The sequence below is a fragment of the Trematosphaeria pertusa genome (genome assembly GCF_010094035.1).
Source record: "Trematosphaeria pertusa strain CBS 122368 unplaced genomic scaffold BU26scaffold_8, whole genome shotgun sequence".
NCBI lineage: Eukaryota > Fungi > Ascomycota > Dothideomycetes > Pleosporales > Trematosphaeriaceae > Trematosphaeria > Trematosphaeria pertusa.
In genome coordinates, this window is record NW_022987219.1 from 10,546 (window position 1) to 38,040 (window position 27,495).

The following is a 27,495-nucleotide window of genomic DNA, read 5'->3' on the forward strand; positions in this document are numbered from 1 at the left end:
AGGTTACTTCTACTATTAAATTTTAGTAGATTATTATAATTCTATTAATAGAAGTTATAGAGATTAGTAGGTAGAGAAGCTTAAAGAGTAGTAGCTATAGCTTCTATAATATATACGCGCTACTCTACTACACGTAGCTATACTTAGAGAGTAGAGTATTTAGTAGTAATAGTATTATAGTTAGCTTAAAGAGTCTAGAACTAGTAATTAAAGCTATTCTTAAAGTTTCTAAAGATATTATTAAGAGTATTCTTTATTACTAAGGCTTTCTAGTTAGTATTAGCTTTACTAATTATAACTAGTAGCTACATAGAGTCTTACTACAGGCCTCTAGTTCGCGTAAGTACCTAGAGTATTAGAAAGTTAGAGAGGTTTATAGCTAGAGTTTCTACCTAGTTTTTCTTCTAGGTATTACTTATAGTATCTTAGTTTCTAGAATTATAGAGTAGGTTTCTTTAGTTATAATTTAGCTAGGCTACGTAGTACGTAGTAGAGCTAATAGTAGAATTATATAAACTATTATAGCGCGAATAAGAAATAAGAATTTAAGATAATATACTTTATAAGTAAGCTAGCTATATAAGTAAGTTAGCTACTTTTACTAAGTCTCTACTAAAAAGCCGCTCTCTTATTCTAATTTCTTTAGCTCTAAGCTACTTAAGATAAATCTAGATAAGCTATTTAACTTATCTATATTATCTTTAACTATCTAGCACGTTTACGCGTTATACTCTAGCTTACTATAGCGTCTATAGCGTTACTAAGCTAGCTAGCTATCGCGTACTACTACCTCTTTACGCTACTTCTTACTCTTATTCTAATCTATAGCCTCTCTTTAAGCAACTAGCTATAAGCTAGCTTTAATTATAAGAGTATTCTCTTTCTAAATCTACTTTCTTTTACGCGAATTACGCTTCTTTTTCTATATATTAGCTACTTAAAGCTAGGTAACTTTAGACTCTATAAGTACTAGCTAATACGCTATTAGCTTATTACCTTTCTTAAGCTAATTAAGCAACTTAATAATATAAGTTAGTAATAAATTAAGGTACTATATAATCTTTAATTAAATTAGAGTTAATTAGAACCTTACTTTAATAAAATTACTAGGTATTTTATACTTCTAGGTAGTAGTATTAGTAGTAGAGAGTATTAGTATACGTAATTAAACTTTAAGCTTTAATACTACTAAATCTAGATTAAATAGAACTAAGCTAGCACTTTTAAATTCTACTCTAATATTATTATCTATAATTAACGCGTAAAAAGCTATATAAAACGTAGGTAAGAACTTAGTTTTTATAACGTAGTTAATATAGCTACGTATTAGAATCTTAACTTAGTAGCTATATACTACCTTTAATAGTAAGAAGTAGCTAACGTTAAGTAGCTATAGAAGGTATAATAAATATACTAGTATATAGAGAGCTATAATTTTATTCTTCTTATAGTACTACTAGAATTTAATAGAGCTATAGCTTTTATAGCTATCTAAAATTAGTAGGTAATATACGTCTATAACGCGACTCTTAGTATACGCGTTAAAGTACTTTAACTATATAATACAAACTTTATTTATTATCTAGCTACTTTTAGAGATAGCTATAACCTAGTTATGTAGTAGCTAGCTACTCTTATACTACGCTAAAAGGTAGTTCTTATCTATAATAATAAGAAATAGTAGAATCTATATATTATCTACTACTCTTACTATTATAATTACTAAAATCTACTTATAATTACCTAGTTAAAGACTCTTTAGTTATAATTATCTCTTAGAGCTAGTAACTACTATCTAAGATAATATTATTTCTATTATAAAGGTAGATTTATTAAAATTATACGTATCTTTATTAGTAATACTATACTTTACCTTTATATTATCTACTAGGTTAAACTATACCTAAATAATTATAGAATCTTCTTACTTTACTTTCTAATAGTTATACTTATAATTAAGCTATATTTTAAGCTTAGAATAGCGCGTAATAAAGTTATTTAGCTAGTTCTTACCTATAACCTTTCTACTCTACTTAGTAAGTAGCTTATTAGCTATATCTTAAATAGTAGTAAGCTAAGAGGTAAATTCTTACGCGTCTAGATTAAGTATATACTTAACTATTACCTACTCTTTATTCTTTATAAGCTTTATTAAATTAGGTGTCTTTTCGCGTTATAGAGTAACTTTATTACGTTAGTTATATAGTATTAATTAGTAGACTCTATATATAGCTATAGCGCGTTATTTACTTTAAATTTAGCTAGTCTAGAGAGCGTAAAGAGTAAGCTATATTCTAGCTTTATAGAAGAATAATTCTATATAGATAGCTAAACTTATAGTAGTTAAGATAATTTTTAGTAGAGGCTTAGTAAAAGTAGCTAACTTACTTATATAGCTAGCTTGCTTATAAAGTACGTTATATAATAAGTTATATAATATTAAGCTATAAAGATATAAAGACGTAGAGTAGATATCTACTATACTAAGACGCTAAGATAGCTAAGGTTATATAACTAAGTAGATAAATTAGTACTATAATACTAGTATATTTACGTATTATACTCTAGCTTACTATAGTATCTATAGTATTACTAAGCTAGCTAGCTATTACGTACTACTACCTCTTTATACTACTTCTTATTTTTATTCTAATCTATAGTTTTTCTTTAAGTAACTAGCTATAAGCTAGCTTTAATTATAAGAGTATTCTTTTTCTAAATCTACTTTCTTTTATATAAATTATACTTTTTTTTCTATATATTAGCTACTTAAAGCTAGATAACTTTAGACTCTATAAGTACTAGCTAATACGCTATTAGCTTATTATCTTTCTAAAGCTAATTAAGTAACTTAATAACGTACTTTATAAATAAACGTATTATATAAATAAATAATTTATAATTTCTTAATAAGAAAAATTAACAAAAATTAATAAGCTTTTCTTAAATAACTAAGTAAAACCTTAATACTTTTCTATAAAAATTTATATATATATTCTTTATAATATACTCTACTATTAAAAGCTCTATACTATTAAATAGTCTAAAAATACTAAGATTCTACTAAATACTACTATTTCTATTATAAAGCTTTCTATAAATACCTAATTAACTTTAGATAAAATCTAGATATAGCTTACGCTTTAGACTATTTAATAGAATTCTAAGCTAAGCTTATAACGTACTATAGCTCTCTATAATATACTATAAAAGAAAGTCTATAATTAATACGCTAGAGTTACTCTATATAAGAGCTAGCTTTATAGTCTCTACTACTATAAGCGTCTTAAAATACCTAGCTAGGTAAGTTAGCTATAGGCAGCGCTATCTTTATAAGCTATAAGAATAGAGATACTAGTAGAGTAGGTTAGGTTAAATTTAGCTATCTAAAGATAAGAAGTAGAAGAATACTTTAAGAGCTCTCTATATATAAAGAGCTAAGTACTAAGACGCTAGGTAGAGTTATATAACTTAGGTAAGGTTATATAACTCTAGTAAATACTAAGCTAAACTATTATATTACTCTCTCTTATAGAGAGAGCTTATTCTTAAGCTCTAAAATACGTCTCTAAAACTATTCTAGCTATTAACTCTATTACTAAATTACTTTTAGCTCTACTTAGCGCCGCCTTTATATTACTCTTATATCTTCTACTTATATAGGTTTTAAATTCTCTACTATCTTCTATAGAGTCTTCTCTTTTTTATACGTCTTAATCTAAGTATCTAATTATAATAGTAGCTCTAGCTTATCTAGGTATACTATATAAAAGTCTTTTACCTTATAGAAAGTATTAATAAAGCCTATAGTATTATACTAGGTAGAGTTAGAATTATAAGTAATCTATACAGCTTAGTATTAAAGGTAATTTTAATAAAGATAGCTATCTAAAATCTTATATATAGACTATTCTAGATTACTATTAACTTTAATAAATAGCTACTTTAGCTCTACCTACTCTAGTAATAGCTCTAAGGCTTTTCTTAGCTAATTAGTATAAAAGACGTTATATATATATATATATATATACGTAGATAGCTAGAGCTAGAAAGAGTAACTCTTTATAGTAATAATTAGGTAAAAGCTATATATCTATTAATTAAGCTTTATACTAGACTAATCTATTAAAAAGCTATAAGGTTTAATATAGATAAGGTTACCTATAGTAAAATTAGGTTCTTAGCGCTTTTTATTTACTTAAAGCGTCTATCTAGCTTACGCTTTTATAATATTACTTTATATAATTTTAGTAGCTTTTTTTACGGCGTTATATTACTTCTTAGTAAAATTCTAAGCTTTTTAACGCGAGAGACGCTTATATAGAGTAGAGGCTTTAATTATACGCTTCTTCTAATTCTAGTAGTATATTAGCTAGTATCTAAATTTAATTTTATACGCTATTAGTTCTATAGTTTTATATAGTAACATAGCTTATACCTAATCTATATAGAGTAGAAGATCTAACTAATTATTCTAGTAGTAGTTAATAAATAGACGTAGATGCTAATTAAGATATTAATTAATAATCTCTATATTTCTATTAGTTTATAAGTAGTACGTAGTAGAGAGCTTCTACTTAATTTCTATAAGCTAGTAGAGCTTATCTATAAAGGTAGAGGTAAACTATAGACTATAATCTAATATAATAGACCTAGAAGAACTATATATATACTAGATATATTAATAATATAGCTCTACTATACGCTAAGCTATAATTTTCTTATAGTAGAGTAGAGAGAAGCTTTACTTACTTAGTTAATCTATAATAACGTATACGTAATTAAATTCTTTCTTATTAGAGAGAAAGCTCTTAAAATCTATAAAGACGTTCTACTATACTCTCTTAGAGATAGATAGAGACTTTAGAAGACCTAGCGTCTTATTATATAGAGTATAGCTCTAGTAGTAAGTCTTATATACTACTATATACGTATTAATATCTTCTTATATACCTAGCTAGTAATATTAATTTTATAGTAACTAGGTAGTCTTCTAGCGCTCTAGATAGATAGTTATCTAAGTAGTATATATAGCGCGTATTAAATACGCTTATAGATAGTTAATAGTAGAGACTATTAATTAATTCTAATATATTAGTAAGCTAGCTTCTATTTTCTAGGTAGAGCCTAATATAGTAGCTTTCTCTTAAGCTAGCTATAGAAATTTATCTAATTAATTAGTAGTAATAACCTAGTTAATTATAATATAGAGATTCTCTATAAAAGGTACCTTTCTAAAGGTATTAGTAGACGTAATTTCTATAACGCTACTTACTAGCCTCTTAGTAGCTAGAGTAGCTAGCTTACCTAAAATTTACTTAATAGCAAAGAGGCTAATTTATTTCTTGCTTAGAAAAGCTTTTATATAAGCGGCGTAATTCTTCTTCTTTTAGGTTTTAAGTTCTTTCTACTTTTATAATAACGCGTTAGCTATAATAGTCTAGTTTAGAGATTTACCTTAGTTATATAACCTTAAGTTACGTAACCTTATTACGTAACCTAGCCTAGCGTCTTAGCGCTTAGCACCTCTATATATAGAGTCTCTTAGAGCTTTTTCTCTACTTCTTATCTTTAGATAGCTAAATTTAACCTAACCTACTCTACTAGCACTCTATTCTTATAGCTTATAGAGATAGTACTACCTATAGCTAACTTATCTAGCTAGGTGTTTTAGAACGCTTATAGTAGTAGAGACTATAAAGCTAGCTCTTATATTATCTAAAAGTTAATACCTTTTTAGCTAGAGATAGTAGTATAATATTAGGCTAAACTAAGTAGCCTTATAAGAAGCGTTTACTAATAGCTATACTAAGAATTAGAGCTATAAGAGTCTAGTTACTTACCTTAAGAATCTATTAACGTACTAATTAATTACTTACCTCTAGCGCTATATAAGACTACTAGTAGATCTAGTAGGTAGTAGAAAAGACACCTCTAGTAGTAAGCTAAAGAGAGCTATTAAGAGCTCTATATATAGAAGAACTTCTATAGAACTTCTACGTATAGAAACCTTCTCTATTTTAAAAATTAATAATTCTCTACTCTACTAGTAGAGCTAATAATTAGCTACTACGCTTATAGTATATACCTCTACTTTTTAAATAAAAAGCTATACCTAAGTTAAACTACTTAAATACTATAGGTAAACTCTTATAAAGTAACTCTAGAAGTAAGACTCTAGTCTTATAGTACTCTTTTACTTCTATAATTCTTAAATTCTAGATAGAAAACCTACTAGCTAGTTACTTAAACTAATATTATTATTATAAATTACCTATTTAATAATATAATATAAAAACTAATAAGAATTAGAATATTAACTTTAAATAGAAGCTAGTATAGCTACGCTAGAGCTTAGTAATATCTAGATTATTAGTAGTAAATAGCTTTTATACACTTTCTACCTCTAGAAAAAAGCTCTAAGAGCTTTTTCTAGAAAAGCTAAGTAAAATTATTAATAAATTAGTTAGCTAATTACTTATACGCTAAGTACTTAAATAATAGACCTATATATATTACTAGATTACTACTAATATATTTACTAAAAAAGATACTATATATAAAGAGTATTAGAATTTATAGTAGAAAAAAGCTACTATCTTAGTAAAGATTTAATAGCTATAAGCATAATTATAATTCTACTCTAGAAGCTAAATACTATCTACTCTATTAACTTAACACGTAACGCGCTTTATAAATTAGATACTACGTACGCGTAAAACTAGCGTAATACTACTAGATAATATAATTCTAGATTTTTATCTAATTATATATACGCTTACTATACTACTAGTAACTAAATAACGCTTAGAAAGCTAGAGGTTTTCTATTAAGTTTCTAGACTCTCTATTACTATCTAATAGCAAGGCTATTACTTTTAAGTAATAGAGAGATAAGTTATAAAATAAGCTTTAAGCTAATTATAACTAGTATATAGAAGAGATAGATAAAAATACTAAGAAGACTATTATAGCCTATATACGTACGTAAATAGAAAGAGATACGTACTAGACTCTCTTTATAATTCTACGTACTCTAAGAAATAGTAGTACGTAGATTTTCTATAAATATATACTTAATTAGCTAGAGAGAAGCTATATAAACTTCTATAAGAGACTAAATACTTATTATAATTTCTAGAATCTATATTACTAAACTACTACTAACTTTATGTACTTCTAGGTTAATTTCTTCTACCTAGCGTAGAAGCGCTAGCTTCTAATAGACTAATAGGTAGAGAAGCTTTATAAGAAGCTTCTAGTAAACCTATATATATAGATAGGGATCTACTAATATTAGTATACTTATAATTATAATTAATATATAGACTTTACTTAAGACTTTACTAGAGAGCTTATCTAAGAAGAAGCTTACGTATCTAGAAAGGTTAAAAAGTATAATACGCTTATAGTAATACTATATTACGTACCTATAGCTCTTCTAAGTATTCTACTAATCTTAGATAAAGCTCTAGTAATTAGAAAGCTAGTTATCTACTTCTAATACTAGTAACCTAGCTATATAAGCTATAATTATCTAAGTACTTCTACTATATAAAAAGCTATTAAGAATATTAATCTAGAGAAGAAGTTTATAGAGTCTATAGAGCTATAAGTACCTAAGAATAACATGTTAGAATATAAATCTAATAATTTAGAAAAAGCCTAGCTCTAGAAGAAGTCTTCTCTCTAGAGCTATCTACTAGAGTAATAAACCTACGCGAAAAGCTATTTAGTAGTTCTACGTTTACTCTACTCTACTAAATATCTATAAATAGTCTTACTATTAAGCTTAGAGACTTAATTAATACTAGAATAGGTAGTTATATTCTAGTATACCTAAAGTACCTTTAGACTCTTAGAAAAAACCTCTATATTAAGCTATTACGTATAAAATCTATTTCTCTTACTAGTTATAATAAATAACCTAATAGCTAGATAGATAAATACTTTAAAGCTAATTTAGTACTAGAAAGCTACTAACTACGTACCTACTTTATATATTATAATACTAGCTACTATAACGTAATAATTAGTTATAAGCTACTTAAAGAAGCTAATATTTAGGTTAACTATAAGTAGCGCGTACTAATATAGCTAGATACTAATTAATTAATTAATTATAAACGTAACGTTTTTATCTCTATATAATTCTCTTAATCTACTACTAAAGCTAAAGTAGCTTACTAAGCTAATACTAATTATTATAACGCCTTAATATTAGTAGTAGAAAAGCTAAAAGTAATATAATAAGAGAAAAGAGAATTATAATACTAAAAGCTTTAAGAAAACCTATATAAAATAGATAGGTAGCTTAAGAATCTTAACTTACCTACTAGGTTACTCTATAAGCTAAAAAAGCTACCTATTTTATAAGAAACATACCTAAAGGCTAGGCTTAATATTAATATAGTTAGCGCTACTATCTTTATAATTAACACGTATAGAAAAGATATTATAATTAGGTATCTTAGTATCTATAAGGTAGATTAGCTTATTACTAATAAGAAGAAAACCCCTACTACTAATTCTAAGAAGAAGCTTTACTAGTTAATTACTTAGAAGCTTCTATCTCTAGAATACGCTAGCGCAACTATAGCTTATTTCTCTAAAAAGAATTCTAATTTACTACTACTATATTAAGAAGGCGTTAATTATAATATTAAGCTTATAGTAAAAAATATACTAACTAATAGCCTTTTCTATAGTATATTACTAGAGTACCTATAGCTTATACGTAACTATCTAGAGAATTCTCTCTATTATAGCTTTATTATTTATAGTAATACATTATACGCGTTACTAGTTCTATTTACTAAGAAGCTAGAGAAAGAATAGAGGTTCTATGTTAACTACTAAAAGCTTAACGCTATTATAAAAAAAGACGCCTATTCTATCTCTTTTATCTAGAAAACGCTTACCTACTTATTACACGTAAAGGTCTTTATAAAGTTAGACGTTTAGTAGACTTTCTATAGAATCTAGCTTAATAAGTTAGTAGAGAATCTAACTTCTTTCTATACGTAATATAGTAACTATAAGTATTACGTTCTACTTTTTAGCCTTTATAATAACCTTACTATCTTTTAGTAATATATTAATAAGGTGTTATATAGATTACTAGACAATTTCTATATAGTATATATTAATAATATTCTTATTTATTTAGAGAATTCTCTTAAGTATAAGGCTTACGTTACTAAAATACTTAATTAACTATATAAGGCTAGGTTATAAGTAGATATTAAGAAGTTAAAATTTACTATTAAGAGTACTAAGATTCTAGAATTAATTATAAGTACTAATAGAATCTAGAAGAACTCTAAAAAGGTTACTACTATTTAGAATTAGCCTATACTAAGAACTCTTAAGAGCCTTTAATTATTTCTAGGTTTCTATAATTTCTATTAAGCCTTTTTAAGAGATTATAATAGAATTATATACCTACTTACTAAGCTACTAAAATAGAGAGTATAGTACGTCTTTAGTAAGGCTAAGCTTATAGTATTTTAGTATATTAAGAATCTTATACTAGCTAATAATATTCTAGCTTACTACTCTCTCTATTAATAAATAAGAGTTAAGATAAACGTATTAGATAGCGTAGTTACTAGAGTTCTTTTATAGCTTTAAGAGAATAGTATCTAGAGACCTATAGCTTTCTTTAGTAAGATAATAAATACTATCTAGATAAATTATAGTATTTATAATAAAGAAATACTAGTAGTTATTCTTAGTATATAGAAGTAGAGAAGCTAGCTAATTAGCCTATAAGATCTAGAACTATTTATAGTATTAACTAACTATTAAGCTCTAGAGTACTTTATAACTAAGTAAGAGCTTACTATAAGATAGGTTTACTAGACTAATAATATTACTAACTATAACCTTAAGCTTATATATTAACTAGGTTTAGCTAATATAGTAGCTAACGCGTTATTATAAAAGTAGAAAGAACTTAAGATCTAAAAGAAGAAGAATTACACTACTTATACAAGAGCTTTTCTAAGTAAGAAACAAATTAGCCTCTCTACTATTAAGCGAATTTTAGGTAAGCTAGCTACTCTAGCTACTAAGAGGCTAGCGAGCAGCGTTATAAAAATTACGTCTACTAATACCTTTATAAAGGTACCTTCTATAGAGAACCTCTATACTATAATTAACTAGATTATTACTACTAATTAATTAGACAAATCTCTATAGCTAGCCTAAGAGAAAGCTACTATATTAGACTCTACCTAGAAAATAGAAGCTAGCTTACTAATATATTAGAATTAATTAATAGTCTCTACTATTAACTATCTATAAGTATATTTAATACGCGCTATATATACTACTTTAGTAACTACCTATTTAGAGTACTAAAAGACTATCTAGTTACTATAAGATTAATATTACTAGCCTAGTATATAAAAAGACGTTAATACGTACGTAGTAGTATATAAGGCTTACTACTAAAGCTACGTACTACGTAATAAGATGCTAAGTCTTCTAAAGCCTCTACCTATTTCTAAGAAAGTATAGTAGAACGTCTCTATAGATTTTAAGAGCTTTCTCTCTAATAAGAAAGAATTTAACTACGTAAATATTATTATAAATTAGCTAAGTAAGTAGAGCTTCTCTCTACTCTATTATAAAAAAATTATAGCTTAACGTATAGTAAAGCTATATTATTAATATATCTAGCGTATATATAGTTCTTCTAGATTTATTATATTAGATTATAGTCTATAGTTTATTTCTATCTTTATAGATAAGCTCTATAAGCTTACTAGAATTAAGTAAAAGCTTTCTACTACGTATTACTCGTAAACTAATAAAAATATAAAGATTATTAATTAATACCTTAATTAACGTCTACGTCTATTTATTAACTACTACTAGAATAATTAGTTAGATCTTTTACTCTATATAGACTAGGTATAAGCTATTAGAAATAATAGTAATAATATAATATAGATTATTAGAATTTTGCTATTAAGAATAAGTAGAAAAAAGTACTAAAAATAAAATCTAGAAAATCTAGAAAATCTAGAAAAAATATATTACGTAATCTAATATTTTTTATTAAACTACTATATATTATTACACATTATATGTTTAATAAATACGTAATAATAAATTAAATAAAATTAATAAAAACATTTTATAATAAGTAAAAATATAAAGTTGTTACAATAAATAATAAATAAAAACAAGCTTTTAGAAATTATATAACAAAACAATAAAAAATAAATTATAGACTTTAAGAATATTATAAAAGTTAGGCATATATATATAACGTATATTTAAAAATATAACTAAATTAAATATAAAATAAAAAAGTTAAATATTTACTTTAGAATTTTATAAAAATATATAATTTCGAGCTTTATAATCTTAATAGTATACTATACTATTATATTAATAATATTATTATTATAGCTATAATATAAGTTATAATATTATATAAGACTATTCGAAACCTAGAAGATTCGCATAATAAATATATTCGAAAGATAAAAGATCTACATAACAAATATGTTCGAAAGTTTAAAAATCTAATACTCGAAAATTATTACTTTCGCATAAGTAAAACACAAGATTTAACTATCTAAAACTTAGAGATTATTACTTCCGTATAAGTAAAACACGAGATTTAACTATCTAAAACTCGGAAACTAATAGTACTAACGGCATTAAAAAATAGTAAAATACTAAATAAAGAAGTTATTTATAATTATCTTGTATATAGGTAACTAAAGTTACGCCGAACTTTAGGTAGATAATTCGATAATATTCTTTTCTACTATTCTATTTCTTATATAAGCTACGCTATTATATAAAATAACTAGACTATTATTATATAAAATTAAATTTAGATACTAGCTAATATACTACTAGAATTAGAAGAAGTATATAATAAGAGTCTCTACTCTACGTAAGCGTCTCTTGCGCTAAGAAGCTTAAGCTTTTACTAAGAATTAGTATAATACTATAAAAAAAAGCTACTAAGATTACACGAAGTAATATCGCGAAAGCGTAAGCTAGGCAGGCGCTCTAGGTAAATAAAAAGCGCTAAGAATCTAATTTTACTATAGGCAACCTTGTCTATATTAAACCTTATAGCTTTTTAATAGATTAGCCTAGTATAAAGCTTAATTAATAGATGTATAGCTCTTACTTAATTATTACTATAAAGAGTTACTTTTTCTAGCTCTAGCTATCTACGTATATACGTATACATAATATCTTTTACGCTAATTAGCTAAGAAAAGTCTTAGAGCTATTACTAGAGTAGGTAGAGCCTAAGTAGCTACCTATTAAAGTTAATAGTAATCTAGAATAGCCTATATATAAGATACTAAATAGCTACCTCTATTAAGGTTACCTTTAATACTAAGCTATATAGGTTACTTATAATTCTAACTCTACCTAGTATAATACTATAGGCTTTATTAACGCTCTCTATAAGGTAAGAGACTTTTATATAGTATATCTAGATAAGCTAGAGCTGCTATTATAATTAGATACTTAAATTAAGGTATATAAAAAAGAGAAGACTCTATAGAAGATAGTAAAGAATTTAAAACCTATACGAGTAGAAGATATAAGAGTAACGTAAAGGCGCTACTAAGTAGAGCTAAGAGTAATTTAGTACTAGAGTTAATAGCTAGAATAGTTTTAGAGACGTATTTTAGAGCTTAAGAATAAGCTCTCTCTATAAGAGAAGGTAATATAATAGTCTAGCTTAGTATTTACTAGAGTTATATAACCTTACCTAAGTTATATAATCTTATCTAGCGTTTTAGCGCTTAGCTCTCTATATATAAAGAGCTCTTAGAGTATTCTTCTACTTCTTATCTTTAGATAGCTAAATTTAACCTAACCTACTCTACTTATTACTCTTATTCTTATAGCTTATAGAGACTATATTACCTATAATTAACTTATCTACCTAGGTATTCTAGAGCTTAATATATAGTAGTAGAGACTAGAAGCTAGCTCTTATACTTTCTAGAACTCTAGTATAGCGCTAAGAATACTATTATAAGATAGTAGAGTCTTATAGAAGAATAGTATAAACTATTATAAAGTAAGCGTAAAGGTAATTAACTATATTATACTATAAGAAGTAGAAGACTTAGTAAGCTATAGAAGATATCTATATAGATACTAAGGCGCTAGTTATAGACTTACGTAAGTAGCGTCTAGATATAAAAGAGAGAAGACTCTATAGAAAATAGTAAAGAATTTAAAACCTATATAGGTAGAAGACAAGAGAGTAGTATAAAAACTCTGCTAAGTAGAGTAAAAAGTAATTTAGTAATAGAGTTAATAGCTAGAATAATTTTATAGGTATACTTTAGAGCTTAAGAATAAGCTCTCTCTATAAAGAGAAGTAATATAATAGTCTAGCTTAGTATTTACTAGAGTTATATAATCTTACCTAGCGTTTTAGCGCTTAGCTCTCTATATATAGAGAGCTCTTAGAGTCTTCTTTTACTTCTTACCTTTAGATAGCTAAATTTAATCTAATCTACTCTACTTATCGCTTTTATTCTTATAGCTTATAGAGACCGTATTACCTATAATCGACTTACCTAGCTAGGTGTTCTAGAGCTTAACGTATAGTAGTAAAGACTAGAAGCTAGCTATAAGCTATAAGAATAAGAGTAATAAGTAGAGTAGATTAGGTTAAATTTAGCTATCTAAAGGTAAGAAGTAAAAAAAGACTCTAAGAGCTCTCTATATATAGAGAGCTAAGTGCTAAGACGCTAGGCGAGGTTATATAACTCTAGTAAATACTAAGCTAAACTATTATAGATAGTTAAAGATAATATAGATAAGTTAGATAGCTTATCTAGATTTATCTTAAGTAGCTTAGAGTTAGAGTAATCTAACTAAGATAGCGGCTTTTTAGTAGAGGCTTAGTAAAAGTAGTCGAGTCGGTAGTGTAGTCGGCTTGCTAGTAAAGTACGTTATACTATCTACCTGCCTTACTAACTACCTTACAAGGGCGTTAAGCAACGTCTTCGACGCTCCGCTCTCGCCATAAATCTCTACCAATACTCGGGCCACTCCTAATACGACATGCCTTCCCCATCAGTACTCCGTAGCCGGGGCGGGAGTTGCTGGGCGCGTGAAAGAGGTTGAACTAGAACGAGACATGTAACAAGAATGTGAGAGTACCATCGCTTACAAAGCCCGAACGAGACTATCCCCTATGTCGCTAAGACGAATTGATGGGTGCATCACAGCGGGCCGACTTACCACCAATGTCTACTACGTTGATCGAAGTGGACACCGTCTTATGCCGGTCCGACTAATGACCAATCAGCTGGTTAGGTCAACCTCGACCACAACCTAAGACGCAGGAGAGCGGTCAAACTGACCCGAAGAGGCAGCTACATAGCCTTCCATAATTGCTCTTGGCGTCATGTTATTTACCACATGTGCTTGCCCTACAAAGCTTGGCTACGGCATCATGAATGCAACCGAGTTCGAGAAAACGCTAGAAACGGAATCCTAGCCAGATGTGGCCTTGTGCCCTCGTGTCCCATATCGCTTCCCCGGATATTTGTATGCGGAGCCCCGCACATCACCAAAGGGCACCGTAAATATATTAATCTTCGGGCGCTTCAATGCTTGTCCCGCACTCACAACGATCGCACATACCCCGTCATGCGGACCTCAACTACAGATTACTGGCGGGATGTCGGATGCAGGGCAGCATTACGATAATCACAGCTGCCGGGCGCAGTCTGCTGGCCTGAAGCTTCGGTCCTGGCTCGTACACAACGTCAATGATCAAAATCAATCGTGCCGTGGAGAACAAGGTATAAGTATCGGAGTGGTTCGTGTATCGATGCCATCACGTCTAGCTGCACTTCAATTTCACAAGCCGCACTCCCTCGAACGTCTTCGCCCCTCAATACGTCTTTGTTGCGAGCAATAGCCTCTCTTTCCCCTTAAGGCAGGCTATTCTTTTTCATTATTGACCAAAGCCATGCACTCCTTGGGGTTCAACTTTCTCGCCTTCGCGGCAGGCGTCCAAGCTCATGGGTATCTGTCATCTCCAATGAGTCGGACAGGTTTGAATGCCCAGGTGAGCACTCCTAGGCATCTTCGGTTCGATCCCATGATCGGAAAGGAGCTGACATGAACGACATTACAGACTGGCAAAGACACTTGTCCCGAATGTACCATCCTCGAGCCCGTCACAGCATGGCCCGATCTCACGACTGCTAAAGTCGGCCGCAGCGGTCCATGTGGCTACAATGCACGTGTGAGCGTTGATTACAACAAGCCCGGCGGATTCGGGTCCTGGGGTATGGAGCCTGTTGCTACATACAAGCCCGGCGACGTTGTTGAAGTACAGTGGTGCCTTGACCATAACGGCGACCACGGAGGCATGTTCAGCTACCGCATCTGCCAGGACCAAAACCTGGTCAACAAGTTCCTGGACCCCAACTACCTCCCCACCGACGCTGAAAAGCAAGCCGCAGAGTATTGCTTTGAGGCGGGCACACTCCCTTGTACGGATGTGGGCGGTCAAATATGCGACTACAGCCCCGACTGTACATCAGGCCAACCCTGCTGGCGCAATGACTGGTTTACTTGCGAAGCCTTCTCGGACACCAAATGCCAGGGCATCGACAATGCGCCGCTCAACTCATGCTACACCTCCATCGCCGGCGGATACACAGTGACCAAGAAAATCAAGATCCCCAACTACGTCTCCAACCACACGCTCCTCTCCTTCCGCTGGAATTCCTTCCAAACACCCCAAGTGTACCTCACCTGCGCCGATATCGCTATCTCAGGGGGCACCACCACCCCTTCAAACCCCACAACTACCTCCTCCCAACCCGCGGTCCCCACCAGCACAGCCCAATCCTGTGCAACTCCCGTATCTAAAGTCGCTGTCGCCTTCAATGAAAAAGTCAAAACGGTTGTTGGCCAGACGATCAAGATCGCGGGCTCGGTTTCTGAGCTGGGCAATTGGGATACTGGCGCTGCGCCGGCGCTGTCAGCGTCGCAGTACACGGATGCAAATCCGGTGTGGTCGACCGCAATTGACCTGGCGTCGGGTACAAGCTTTGAATACAAATTCATCAAGGTGGAGAGTAGTGGGGCGGTCACTTGGGAGAGCGGGAGTAACAGGGTGTATTCCGTGCCGGAGGGGTGCGCGGCGGCCGCGGTGGTTAATGTGGAGTGGAAATAGATGCTAGTTTGGGAGAGCAAAGTCGATGTTATAAAAGTGCCCATGCGATTTCCTTGGTATCCTGTCCTGCTTCGTTGCTTTGTTAGGGCAGGCAGCAGTTTGGGGTTTGTTTCGTAGGAAGTGCCAGTAATACGCATTACACACTAGTATAGTGCGGATGGCAGCCTGAGTGGAGTTGTTTTGGTGGGTATTCGGCACCACGAGGCGGATCACAGAGTTTTGGTAGACACTCTTCACCTTCCTTGACCTGCAATCATTTTCTAGCGCCATATATATTTCTAAAGTTACAATACCGTTAAATCCAAAATAAACTACGCATGGAAGAAGGGCAAGAAATCTTGCTGTCCCTGTAACCGGAAAATCCCGAAGCATCGACAGTACAAGGTTGACTTGGAGAAACGAAGTCGATTTAATAGCATGGCGTCAATGTATCTCAAATTTTCGGTCTTTGAACTTCTCTTCACCCCCCCCCCCCCCCTTCGCAACCTGATGACATGCCCATCCATCAGCTCATGGATATAGCATTCTCCAACCAGAAGGAAGTAATGCTCCTGAGGTCGCAGCATAAATGGCACTGCGGCTCCAAAAAGGACACAAATGATATCACCGGGACGCAATGCCTCCGGCCTAGGGCTAAACTAGCCACAATTAGTAAGGAATAGCTGTCATCCTTTAAGAACTCCCTCTGCAGCTTCACGGAATCTATCGACGTCTCCTCGATCCGTGCCCGTGCCGAGATAATGTTCTGCGTCAGGATGACTCTGTTTGATAAAGGCGGCGAAATCATTGAGATGGCTGTCGTAGTCGGTAATCCAGCGGCTACCCCAGGTCTTGCCCGCTGTTGACGTGGAGCTTAGGCTGATCTAGCCCGCCCTGTCTCGAAACAGTTGACGGAGCCCGTTATCCTGCACGAAATTGTACGTCGAAGATGACGAACCGTTGCTTGATTGTGCAATGTCGTTTGGGAGAGATTGCAGAACAGTGCTGACTGGAATACCCCTTAGTGCGATGATGTAGTCCGATATCTTCTGATACTCAAAGCCTAAGTGCGCCGAAGCTGAAAAGGTTGGGCCCATGTCAAAGGGAGCTAGTGACCGTGTATACCCTTGATCGAGTTGCGGGATCCAGGGTACCCTGGATCCCGCATTCCGTCGTGGAGGTTGTGAGCTTACTTTCGGGTCAATTTTGCCTACTCGAATACCTCTCAGAATCTCCAATTCCTCCCGGACACTGGCGAAGCATGTCTGTTGCTGACGTGGGGCGACCTAGAACACATCCTTCAAAGGAATTATCGGCAGGTCATGTAGTAAGTCTTTCAGACGAGAGTCCCAATATATAGCCAGAATCAGGGCTCGAGGCATGGAGGACGGACTAGAATAGGAAGAAAGACGAGAAACAACCACCAAGACGCGGTCAGTATGATCGATTAGGATTGTCACCAAGGTTGCTGCATCATATCCGAGCTCGTGAGTGGGACGAAGAGTGTGCGGAAGGCGCGATAGAGGAACTTTCTCTTCCACCACCGCAAGTCCTCGGAGAGGATGATACCGGGCACCAACAGGGTATCACGCCCGAAAATTAACTTCATGCAGCATGGCAGTGTCGGAAGTATACATAAGACGAAGTGTGCAAACCGCGATTACGTTGTATAGAAGCCAGGAGGGGAGTACGTACTCGTCTCAGGATGCCCCCTAGCCGGCCATGGACATCCTCGTAAGGAGGAGGAGGATGGAAGAGACCGAATAGTGGTAAGGAATAGACCATGTCGACAGCTTGTGGCCATATTACCGCAAACCCAGGGACCGTAAAAGTCCGCTAAAAACGTCGAATCGCATCCAACAGGATGTCAAAAAGAAGCGCTTAGGAGCCGGCGCGGAGAATTTTTGAGGGCTCCACAATGCTGCTGCAAGGGCTGTTTCTGTGACGTAGTCGATACTCCGGGAACCCTGGAACATCGGGTCCCTGAAGCTGCAGCTCTGCACGAATGAGTTGAAATAATGAAGAGGGTCGCACTGCAGCAGACCCCCAGGTATATCCGCTTACCTGCATCTCGCGCGATGTCGACTACAAAATCCTATGCTGCTGCGGCTGGTACGCCAGATCAGAATTCGCAACGACTTATAGCTCTTTACACGGCGGCGGACAGTCTACATTCTCCAACCCAACGTTCAGGTCCGCGATCCGCAAAGGCGCACAGTATTCAGGGTCATTCCAAGATGTCGGGAGAGAATGCCATTGCCGGCCAACCACATGCACCGTCCCCTCAGCCCCTGCACAAGCCAAAACCAAGCAGGACGAGGAGCACGTCTATGGGCTCACGCTTAGTCTGACGCCTTCCATCTCAATTCCGCTCGGGCAGATGCGAGAAGCGTATTTCCCAAAACACTTGAATCGAACGCCGGTCCATCTTACGCTGTTCCATGCGCTTCCGCATTCGCGAATCGATATCATCGACGCCGATCTGGACTCGGTGTCATCATGTACAAGGCCTTTCAGCGTCTCGACTGGCAGACCGCTTCATATGCGCCGAGGGATCGCAATCGGTTTAGGCGTGGGAGAGGAGGAGTCGCAGAAGGTACGGGATCAGCTCAGGAGACGGTGGCTACCCTGGCTCAGCGACCAGGATAGCAGCGGATGGCAGCCTCATTGGACGTTGATGAATAAGGTTGACGAACAAAAGAAGGTCGAGCAGGCATTCGATACGGTCAGGCGAATCCTTTTCGATAACGTCCACGAGGGAAGGGCAGTTGGCCTGGATCTCTGGAGATACGACAACGGCGGTTGGGAATGGTTCAAAGACTACCAGTTTCCGGAGAAGGGGAAGGCCCCAGCCAAGAGAGAGGAATCAGGTACGAGTGGAGGGCCGGTCGACCAGAAGAGGCAAGAATCTGAGGGCGCGGATAATGCAAGAGACAGCAGAAGTTTGAGAAGCGGTAAGAAGGTTGCTGGTGTCTGGAGGTCGATCATAGGGCGAGGAAAGTCAGCAGAAGCATGAGCACGAGCTGTGGGACAGCTGGAATACCCGAAGATGGCAAGCGTGGGCTGAGGAACTTGGTTGGGAGTGCGGAGTACGCTCGCCTTGGAGCTCAGAATAGAAAACCCCGCAAAATCAATCTGGTGACGGCTGTTCGTCTTTGTATGGTAAACGCCTCAGGTGATGATGAAGTTATATGGAAGCGGCGGGCCTGATCGGTGCATGGCAGGGATGCACCGCCTATGGATTACCTCTTCAGGAACCATCAGGCTGATGAGACTCCCGTTGCGTCGCATATCCACGCTGTTCGGAAGGCGTTAGCGCCCAGTATTCGATGGACTCGATGTTATTGCCGATATGGGTAGTCGAGATAGGGCATACACGGACATGAAGAGCCGCATGTGAAACGGCAAGTAGCGCACCGTGAAGGTCTGTGGGAAGTTGAATTGCCACGCACGTCTGACGCGCGTCGTAATCAAGCTGTGCGTGACCCGGAGGATCGTGAAGCCGCGAGGCAGATGGACTTGGACGACGGTCATGTGCGAGAGGCGCGCTGAAAGAAGCAAAATCGGGAGCCCGTCTTTTTACGAAATGCATCTCAGGCGTCGTCGAATAGCGCCGTAGTCAGCCACAGTCAGCCACAGTCAGCCACAGCCAGCCACAGCTCGCGCGTCAGGTGACGGTTCCTCCGCCGCGCCGTGACGGGAAGACTCTGTTCTCGACGCCGCTAATCTCGCTGCAGGGCCTGCAGGGCGGTAACTTCGAATCGCGAGGGAGAGACGCTTGTACCAGCGAAATAGCAAAGTAGCAGCGCGTGACGGGCTGCGGCCAATGGGACCGCTGCCGCTGAACGTACAATACGATGTAACTCCAGCCAAGCGGCGAAAGCGACCAAATTAGAACAGTAAGCTGAAGGTTCTATGCGGCCGTGATGGACAGTCGCCAGGGGCTGAGAAGGGGAATGGCAATGCTGGGTGCGAGAAAGGGGAATTATTGGGGGCTTGGCCTGGCGTTGCGCGCTCCACAGGGAAGCTAGGGAGCTCCGAGCGGCACCACCAACGGTGCTCCCTTATAATAACTAGGTGGCCTCACCGCGCCCGCTCTCGCTCTTTGACTTTGCCTGCACATTCACTTCCCACCGCCTACTGTCTCGTGGCCGCTGCCGACGTCACGCTCACTCCCATCTCCGCTCGCTTGCAGTGCCTTGAAGACCCCCTCGCTGTCTTCGACCTGCCCAGGAATTTCTCTCGCCCACAACCAATTCGAACATCACCACCGCAACCATGAAAGGTCAGTGCGAGCAATTGCGCCTGCGTCGCATCCGACTGACAGAGACACAGCAATCATTCTCGTCGGAGGCTTTGGAACCCGTTTGCGGCCTCTCGTACGTCGCCCTTGCGCTCACCGCTCCCTGCCCCCCGAGCCAACCCCCACGAAGCTGCAGAATGCCGCAACTAATGCCCCATGCAGACCCTCACCTACCCGAAGCCGCTCGTCGAGTTCGCGAACAAGCCGATGATCCAGCACCAGATCGAGGCCCTGGCCGCCGCAGGTGTCACCGACATTGTGCTGGCCGTCAACTACAGGCCCGAGATCATGACCGAGGCTCTGAAGACTGTCAGTATACCCGCACCAATTGCACTGTGCATCACATGAATAACCGGATGCCTGCAGTATGAGAAGCAGTACAACGTCAACATCGAGTTCTCCGTCGAGACCGAGCCCCTCGGCACAGCGGGCCCGCTCAAGCTTGCCGAGGCCATCCTAGGCAAGGACGACTCCCCCTTCTTCGTCCTCAACTCGGACGTCACCTGCGAATACCCCTTCAAGAAGCTTGTCGAATTCCACAAGCAGCATGGCGACGAGGGCACAATTGTGGTCACCAAGGTGGAGGAGCCGTCCAAGTACGGTGTCGTGGTGCACAAGCCCAACCACCCCTCCAGGATAGACCGCTTCGTCGAGAAGCCCGTGGAGTTCGTCGGCAACCGCATTAATGCCGGTATCTACCTCCTCAATCCTACCGTACTCAAGCGCATTGAGCTCCGGCCTACGTCGATCGAGCAGGAGACCTTCCCCGCCATCTGCAAGGACGGCCAGCTGCATTCATTCGATCTCGAGGGCTTTTGGATGGACGTGGGACAACCCAAGGACTTCCTCTCTGGAACCTGTCTCTACCTATCGTCATTGACCCGCAAGAACTCGAAGCTACTGACACCGGCCTCGCAGTCTTACGTCCACGGAGGCAATGTGCTGGTCGACCCTACTGCTAAGATTGGCAAAGGCTGCCGGATTGGACCCAACGTAACCATTGGGCCGAACGTGGTTATTGGCGACGGCGTCAGGCTTCAGCGATGTGTCCTGCTCAAGAATAGCCGGGTCAAGGACCATGCTTGGATCAAGTCAACTATAGTAGGCTGGAACAGCACCGTGGGCAAATGGGCCCGGTTGGAGAATGTGACCGTCTTGGGCGACGACGTGTCCATTGGCGACGAGGTGTACGTGAACGGTGGTTCCATCTTGCCCCACAAGTCCATCAAGTCGAACATCGACAGTAAGCTTATCGTGACTCCATCTTATTCCATAATCAGCTAACGTGGTTCAGGTCCTGCCATCATTATGTAAATGGTGCTTTACATATGCCCAACTTCCGGACGGCTTGTTTGTCATGATCACCTAGACCTTTTAATCACCTTGCATCTTCTTGTATATTTTGCATCTGCACCTTTTCATCACCCTGCCTCAGCGCTTGGTGTCTTTAAGGAGTTTTGTTTTCTCAACTCTCAGCATGGGTTGTTGCATCAAAAGCTTCCGGGGACTGGGCTAGAACAGGCGGTTCTTTAGTCAATGGGTGGGTGGGTCACGGCATGTTTACGGTCGAACATGTCTGATATTTGGGGGTTATAGCGTCTTAGCGCCATCTTGCATCGAAGCGATGGAATGAAGTGTCCATCTATTGAGGTTTCGCAAATTCATCGTGGGGGCCACTTAGCCCGCTTCCCCAACTCTCCTGCCGGCCTATCTTATGCTCAAGCGGGTACGCCCACCGCTCAGCCCTGGTGTGCATCTCCTTGATGGCACCGACGTCCTCTCGTCCTCTACCACCCTCTTGCGCTTATATACGGCACGGTACGTGGGTAGGCGACGCCGGCTGGGGGCATGGTAATGATATACTTCAGCATTACATTCCTGAAAAATTGTGGAGAACTATCTAGCTAGCCTCCGTCTACTCCCAGCAACAACCAACTCTTTTCGGGTGGTGAATTCGGCAAGCTTCCGAAGTCCACTCCTGAGAGCGCCTGTACGCCGTCGTGCCGAACCCCATTATTCCTCACCCAATCATAGCCCGCCCATTAAGTCGATTCCGACACGACATCCTGGTGGAAGCAATCGCATTAGCTTCAACAGCGCCTTTTCCTCATCGTATTCTATTGCCGTCGGGCGTTGTAGTGGAATTCAACCCGCTGTAATCGTTGAAAGGGAAGAAAGCACATTGGAGTCGACGAGAGAGCCAGCCTCAGTGCACCGCCTGCGTTGCCGGTCGCTCGGCTTCGCCGGTAAGGGGAAGGGGCACGAGCAAAGGCGTCAAGACTTTGAATTTCCCTTTGGGCTCGGTGCCGCCTAGGAAGAATTTCCGGGTGCCGGAGGAGGGAGACTGTGGGGCCTCTTCCTGGCGGAGACATTGGAGCTGAGACGCCATTTGGATTGTGGGGGGATGGACAGGCGGTGCGGGCTCGGATGTGAGGGGTAGGAAGGCCGTCTAATCGTGGTTGGAGTGGTTTGGGCGTGGAGGTTGGGAAAGGTGCTGATGGTTCTGGACTTGTAGCTGGTCTTGGTACGCGCGATGTCTGATGTAAATGCTGGAGCACACCGACGGGGGGCTGCCTTGAATCAAAGTTTCGACAGAGAGAAATGGGGAAGAGAAGGACCCACGAGACGCCAGCTGGCTTATATGGCATGTCGTTGTGACTCCTCAGCCTGAGGCCGAGACCCGACTCTTCTCCGCGTCGGACCGCAAAGGGTCTGCATTCCTCAGCCAGCAGCCGCTAACTCCGGACTGCCATCTAGAACCACGCTACGTCATTCTCGCCAGGTAAATCAGAGCACATGGAGACACCAAAATTGCTATTTTCTTCTTGGGCGCTCGTGTTCCGCGTCGACTCGTGATGCATCGCAAATTCTAAAGCCGCGGCCGTCCGCCTGTGTGAGTCAAGCGGCGGGCAGTCACCTCATGGACTCCAGCCAACACCTGCGCTAAACCGACAGTATCCAAATAACGACCCCTCCATTCTATGTCTTGACCCTGCTCGAGCGCTCTCTACTTGTTGGCGGGACTCCACAGCCCGTTGCCCTTCTTCCCACCCGCTTCCTCGAGCAGCCTCAACTGACCGGCGCCGATGTCGTAGATCATGCCGTGAAGCGAGAGGCCGCGCTCGGCGACGGCGCGCTTGACGGCGGGATGCTGCTTGAGCACGTCGATGGACTGGTGGACGTTGAGCTCTGCGACGCGGACGGCGCGCGCATCGTCGTTGGGCAGCTTCTCCAGCTCGGCCCTGTGCTTTCGGCGCAGCCTAGGCCGCCGTTTTAGCTCCACTCCTGCAGACCATGCATGTATTTATGTATGTCAAACGTACTCTCGCACGGGGTGCAGCCAAGTGTTCAGCGTGGTCCCCAGATCGGCGTCGCTGAGCGCTGCGTTGGCGCCGCCGCACTTGGTGTGCCCGGCCACGACGACCTTTTTGACCTTCAGGTGCGCGACGGCATACTCGACCACGGACGCGGCATTGATGTCGTCGGCGTGGACGCAGTTCGCGATGTTGCGGTGCACGAACAGCTCGCCGGGCTTGCAGTGGCAGACGGTCGTCTCGGGGATGCGGCTGTCGGCGCAGCCTATCCACAGGATCTCGGGCGCCTGGCCTTTGCTAAGCTCCTCGAAGGCATTCGGATCTCGCTCGGCCGTGGTCTGGGCGTAGACGCGGTTGCCGGCGACGATGCGGTCGATGGGGTCTAGACATCAGGTGAGGTTTGCGTTAGCAGAAGGTTCATCCCTGGATCACCGCCTTGGCTGCGGTTTGGGTTGCGGTGGGGATTTGCTGGAGCGGCGGCAGCGGGCCGAGCAGTGGTATAAGATGGGCGAAACGGCTTTCTTAGCGATTGCGAGGCCTTGGATCGCCGCCGCAAGTTTCGACTGCGCATCATCCGGACATGTTTTCTGCGGTTGAAGGTTGTTGCTCGAGGGCAGCGGCGTGGGTAAGGGACTTACCAGCGAAGGTGCTCATGTCGAGAACTGTACACAGTAGGTAAGGTCTATGCGTTTCCGTGTCCAGCACTCAACCTTCTATACTCCTTTCTTTTCTAAAAAATTGATTCCTATCAATGGTTCCCAGCAGTCGCAAGCGCCAGAAGCAAAAAGGAAAGAGAAGGCTACAGATGTCAAAAGTACGGTGAGGAATGCCCCTCTTATCCGGCTGACGAGGGTCGAGCTTCGCGAAGATGGCCAGGGCACGAGGCGGGTGTGCAATGCTAAACCCTCGCTGTTGCATCACCTACCCGTATTATATACATCTGAGGCATCGATGGCTGGCCATGTTTCTGCATGCAACCCGAGCCGGGTACATTTGCCTTGTTGAACGAAAAGCCGGCGCGCACAAGAGCGGGAAAAAGCAAGCAATTATCGTAAGAGCGTCTTCCCACAGCGCGCTTTTCGAGCCGTAGATGGAAGAGCAAGGGATGTAAAGAGATCGCTATCCGATCGGAGATATGCCATTCGAGCAGAATGCCCTGGGCGCCGTCGCTGCGAAACATGCCGAGCGCCTGGTAGTGGCCGGAGAGTAGTACACCGTCTTGGAACTCCGGAGCAATGCTGCTTTCTTCCCGGCCGCTTGTCAAGCTCTTTGAAAGCTTCACATTGCACTTATTTTGTTTCAATCCGTGTCTTCATCATGTCTGGCCGGTCTTGGAAACGCTTGGAATTCTTTAAATTCAGGGATCATCGCATCTGCCGACGATGCTGTCTCGAGTTTCTCCACCTCCCGCGGCTGCGGCGTATGGAGAAGACAGGGGGGATGGAGCGAGCACAGCTCTGAGAGGCTCAATGTCACATCGCCCGCCGAGCAAGCGACTCACTTCCTCGTTCTAGTCAAAGAATGTTTCTGGAAGTCTCCTCCAATCGGTCGATTCGGAACTGTTTCCGCTTCTTTCCGCAGTACACCCCATCGGAGAATTTCCAGCATCAGCCCATGGTCTGATGAGGAACGAGATAGCGGTAAGCAAAAGGATCCTTATTCGAGCAATTTGCCATTCTATAACCGACTCCCATGCTCATCGTGGATACGTGGTCCCAATTGAAGATGCTTGCGGGGGGACTAGCTCACATCTTTTCTCAACAAAGGGCATATCACGTGCACCTATATCCGCCCGCGGGTCAATGGCCGGGGAAACGGACACGAGAAGTACCCAAGCCCACTAACCCCAGGTTTCCCTCCCCGCAATCGGAAGGCCGTCGATCGAATACGCCTTCGGCCTCCCGTGCGTCGAGCTATGGCTTCTCATTCGGCGCGGACACCCCCTATACATACTCGCCTACGCCTCCAACCTAGCACATACGACCAAAGGCGAAAAAAAGCACAGGACCCCGTTCGCTCTCCGCAAGTTAAGCCTTCGACCGGTGGATTAGTAGCTAGATGGGAGACCACTAGCGAATACCCACTGTTGTATGTTTTTGCTCCTTTTTACTTCATTGGGGTGGGTCACCAGTAGCGAAGCATAGTTCACCCTCCATAGCTGGAAACGGGAGTCTTCAGGCCTATTGGTTTGATGTTCTCGTTTTCAGTACGTTTTTCCACAAGTCGAACTAGCTAAACGATGTGTCTGGCATCCCGCTGCCGACTCCGAGCTCACTGCCAACTTCCCGCTATCTATCTTACTATCCGCAACCCTCGTCGTGATGATACGCGGCATCATCACCCACCGCCAGCCATGCGCCATAGACTTCAAACACCTCGATCCCGCCATCACATCTCCAGGGCCGTATTGTGCTCCCCATGATTATCGCCGCTGCATATCGCCGCTGCAGCTTCTAAGTCCAGCTCGGCAGCCAATACGACGCTCTCAGGCACACGGCATGCAGACAATGAGTGCTCTTTTCGTGCCCGGCATTGAGTGCTTTGGGCGACGGTTTTAGAGCAAGTCCATACATGCTTATTAGCTCCGAGGAGGAATCGAGGAGAGGTATGGCGAAGAAAGACAGGAGAACAGTAAAGTATTTATATCTACCGTGAGAAAGGCTACAGGTGAGAAGTGTATCTCTCTCACTGGAAGTCCAGGGACCGTTGAGCTCGAGGTCCCACGTGACCCGATGCCAACTCCTCCGGCAGGTCCATGTTCAACACTGCACCCATCGTCGTGGACCGATATAAGAACTCCTCTTCGCCCCGCATGGGAGAACTCCACCCCTTGCGCACCTTGCCTCATCGTGTCTAAAAGCGACAGCTCGAAGACCGAATGGTTCGCGTGTTTGGACCCAAACACGCGTACTACTTCCGCATGGGAGTCCGGGTCTCCAGAGTCGCTTCTAAAGACGCATGATACCCAGGCTGTCTCAAAAAGGGAAGAAGCACCCAGAATCATGGGCATGGCCGCAGGGTTGGAAGTAGGAGCTCCTGACCGCGTATACGAGCAACATGTAGTGTTGACCTCGGGAAGCTGCGGCTGCAATTTAAATTCTCGAAGACTGGCGCATGAGAAGGCTAGGTCGACGAAACGAGACTATGGTACGTTGTAGCCCCAGTTTCATAGTCGCGATCTCCATCATTATGAGGTTCCCGCGGTACCTCCCTCTGCGCGGCGCAGGTAATGCAAAGCCCATTCCCCCAGCATTGTTAGCCCTTCAGACACGGCGATGCACCCATAACGTGGATGGAATTTTTTATTTTATTTTTTTGGTTGGGGGGGGGTTTAATTTTTTATCTGAAGGGCCGTTTTGCTACAGCATTGTGGGCGACGTAGTTCGTATTTCTAGGCCTTGTATTGGTAGTCAGAAGCCGTCTAGATGTCGCAGAAGAAGACAGTTCGTACGCGGAGAGTCTCCGTTACGAAGGAAGGGGTTTGACACATAAGCCCACGGACGAGACGGAGTGCGATGAGAAGAGCTTGCAGGAGCGTGAGAAGAATCCGGCCCCGAGCGAGTTTGCCATGGCTGTGTGGTGGTAGTAATCATCACTGTTCCTTCGCGAATTTCCTTTTCCTCCTGAAAACTGAGAGCGCCACCTTTCGCATGCCACCTTGCTACTCTATGCTCACAGGGTCGCTCCGTGACA

At 40.0% G+C, this 27,495-nt stretch overlaps 5 protein-coding genes across 5 annotated transcripts; 2 read left to right on the forward strand and 3 right to left on the reverse strand.

Annotated features, from left to right (window-relative positions):
- Window positions 1-14,852: 14,852 nt before the first annotated feature.
- On the forward strand, window positions 14,853-16,470 carry BU26DRAFT_540753 (carbohydrate-binding module family 20 protein). Its single transcript, XM_033831564.1, has 2 exons — window positions 14,853-15,087; window positions 15,157-16,470. Exons 1-2 carry the CDS (start codon window positions 14,989-14,991, stop codon window positions 16,204-16,206), a joined length of 1,149 nt encoding a protein of 382 aa, XP_033682797.1. The 5' UTR covers window positions 14,853-14,988; the 3' UTR covers window positions 16,207-16,470.
- Window positions 16,471-16,517: 47 nt separating this feature from the next.
- On the reverse strand, window positions 16,518-16,832 carry BU26DRAFT_429086 (uncharacterized protein; the record flags this gene model as incomplete). Its single annotated transcript, XM_033823820.1, has 1 exon — window positions 16,518-16,832. A coding segment is annotated over one exon (315 nt), but the record flags the coding sequence as incomplete, so codon positions are not given.
- Window positions 16,833-18,282: 1,450 nt separating this feature from the next.
- On the forward strand, window positions 18,283-21,772 carry BU26DRAFT_531347 (uncharacterized protein; the record flags this gene model as incomplete). Its single annotated transcript, XM_033831020.1, has 5 exons — window positions 18,283-18,297; window positions 18,353-19,055; window positions 20,521-20,564; window positions 20,651-20,797; window positions 20,855-21,772. The coding sequence occupies 5 exons, from the start codon at window positions 18,283-18,285 to the stop codon at window positions 21,770-21,772; spliced, it is 1,827 nt and encodes a 608-aa protein (XP_033682799.1).
- A 1,543-nt stretch (window positions 21,773-23,315) lies between these two features.
- On the reverse strand, window positions 23,316-24,578 carry BU26DRAFT_320823 (carbonic anhydrase). Its single transcript, XM_033822056.1, has 4 exons — window positions 24,441-24,578; window positions 23,922-24,184; window positions 23,812-23,888; window positions 23,316-23,748 (listed from the first exon to the last, which is right to left on the reverse strand). Exons 1-4 carry the CDS (start codon window positions 24,454-24,456, stop codon window positions 23,496-23,498), a joined length of 609 nt encoding a protein of 202 aa, XP_033682800.1. The 5' UTR covers window positions 24,457-24,578; the 3' UTR covers window positions 23,316-23,495.
- A 1,708-nt stretch (window positions 24,579-26,286) lies between these two features.
- BU26DRAFT_320753 (uncharacterized protein) lies at window positions 26,287-27,065 on the reverse strand. The gene has a single exon (XM_033822055.1). It carries the CDS (start codon window positions 26,810-26,812, stop codon window positions 26,381-26,383), a length of 432 nt encoding a protein of 143 aa, XP_033682801.1. The 5' UTR covers window positions 26,813-27,065; the 3' UTR covers window positions 26,287-26,380.
- Between the last annotated feature and the right edge of the window lie 430 nt (window positions 27,066-27,495).

What these genes read in the sequence shown, in the direction of transcription:
- BU26DRAFT_320823 (XM_033822056.1), bottom strand. An exon ending in ATGCCGTCGCGCACCTGAAG is followed by an intron (nt 23,889 to 23,921) that starts GTCAAAAAGGTC and finishes GGGCACACCAAG; the next exon opens with TGCGGCGGCGCCAACGCAGC. An exon ending in TGGCTGCACCCCGTGCGAGA is followed by an intron (nt 23,749 to 23,811) that starts GTACGTTTGACA and finishes ACGGCGGCCTAG; the next exon opens with GCTGCGCCGAAAGCACAGGG.
- BU26DRAFT_540753 (XM_033831564.1), top strand. Translation starts at nt 14,989, where the DNA reads ATGCACTCCTTGGGGTTCAACTTTCTCGCCTTCGCGGCAGGCGTCCAA. An exon ending in GGACAGGTTTGAATGCCCAG is followed by an intron (nt 15,088 to 15,156) that starts GTGAGCACTCCT and finishes ACGACATTACAG; the next exon opens with ACTGGCAAAGACACTTGTCC.
- BU26DRAFT_320753 (XM_033822055.1), bottom strand. Translation starts at nt 26,812, where the DNA reads ATGCCCATGATTCTGGGTGCTTCTTCCCTTTTTGAGACAGCCTGGGTA.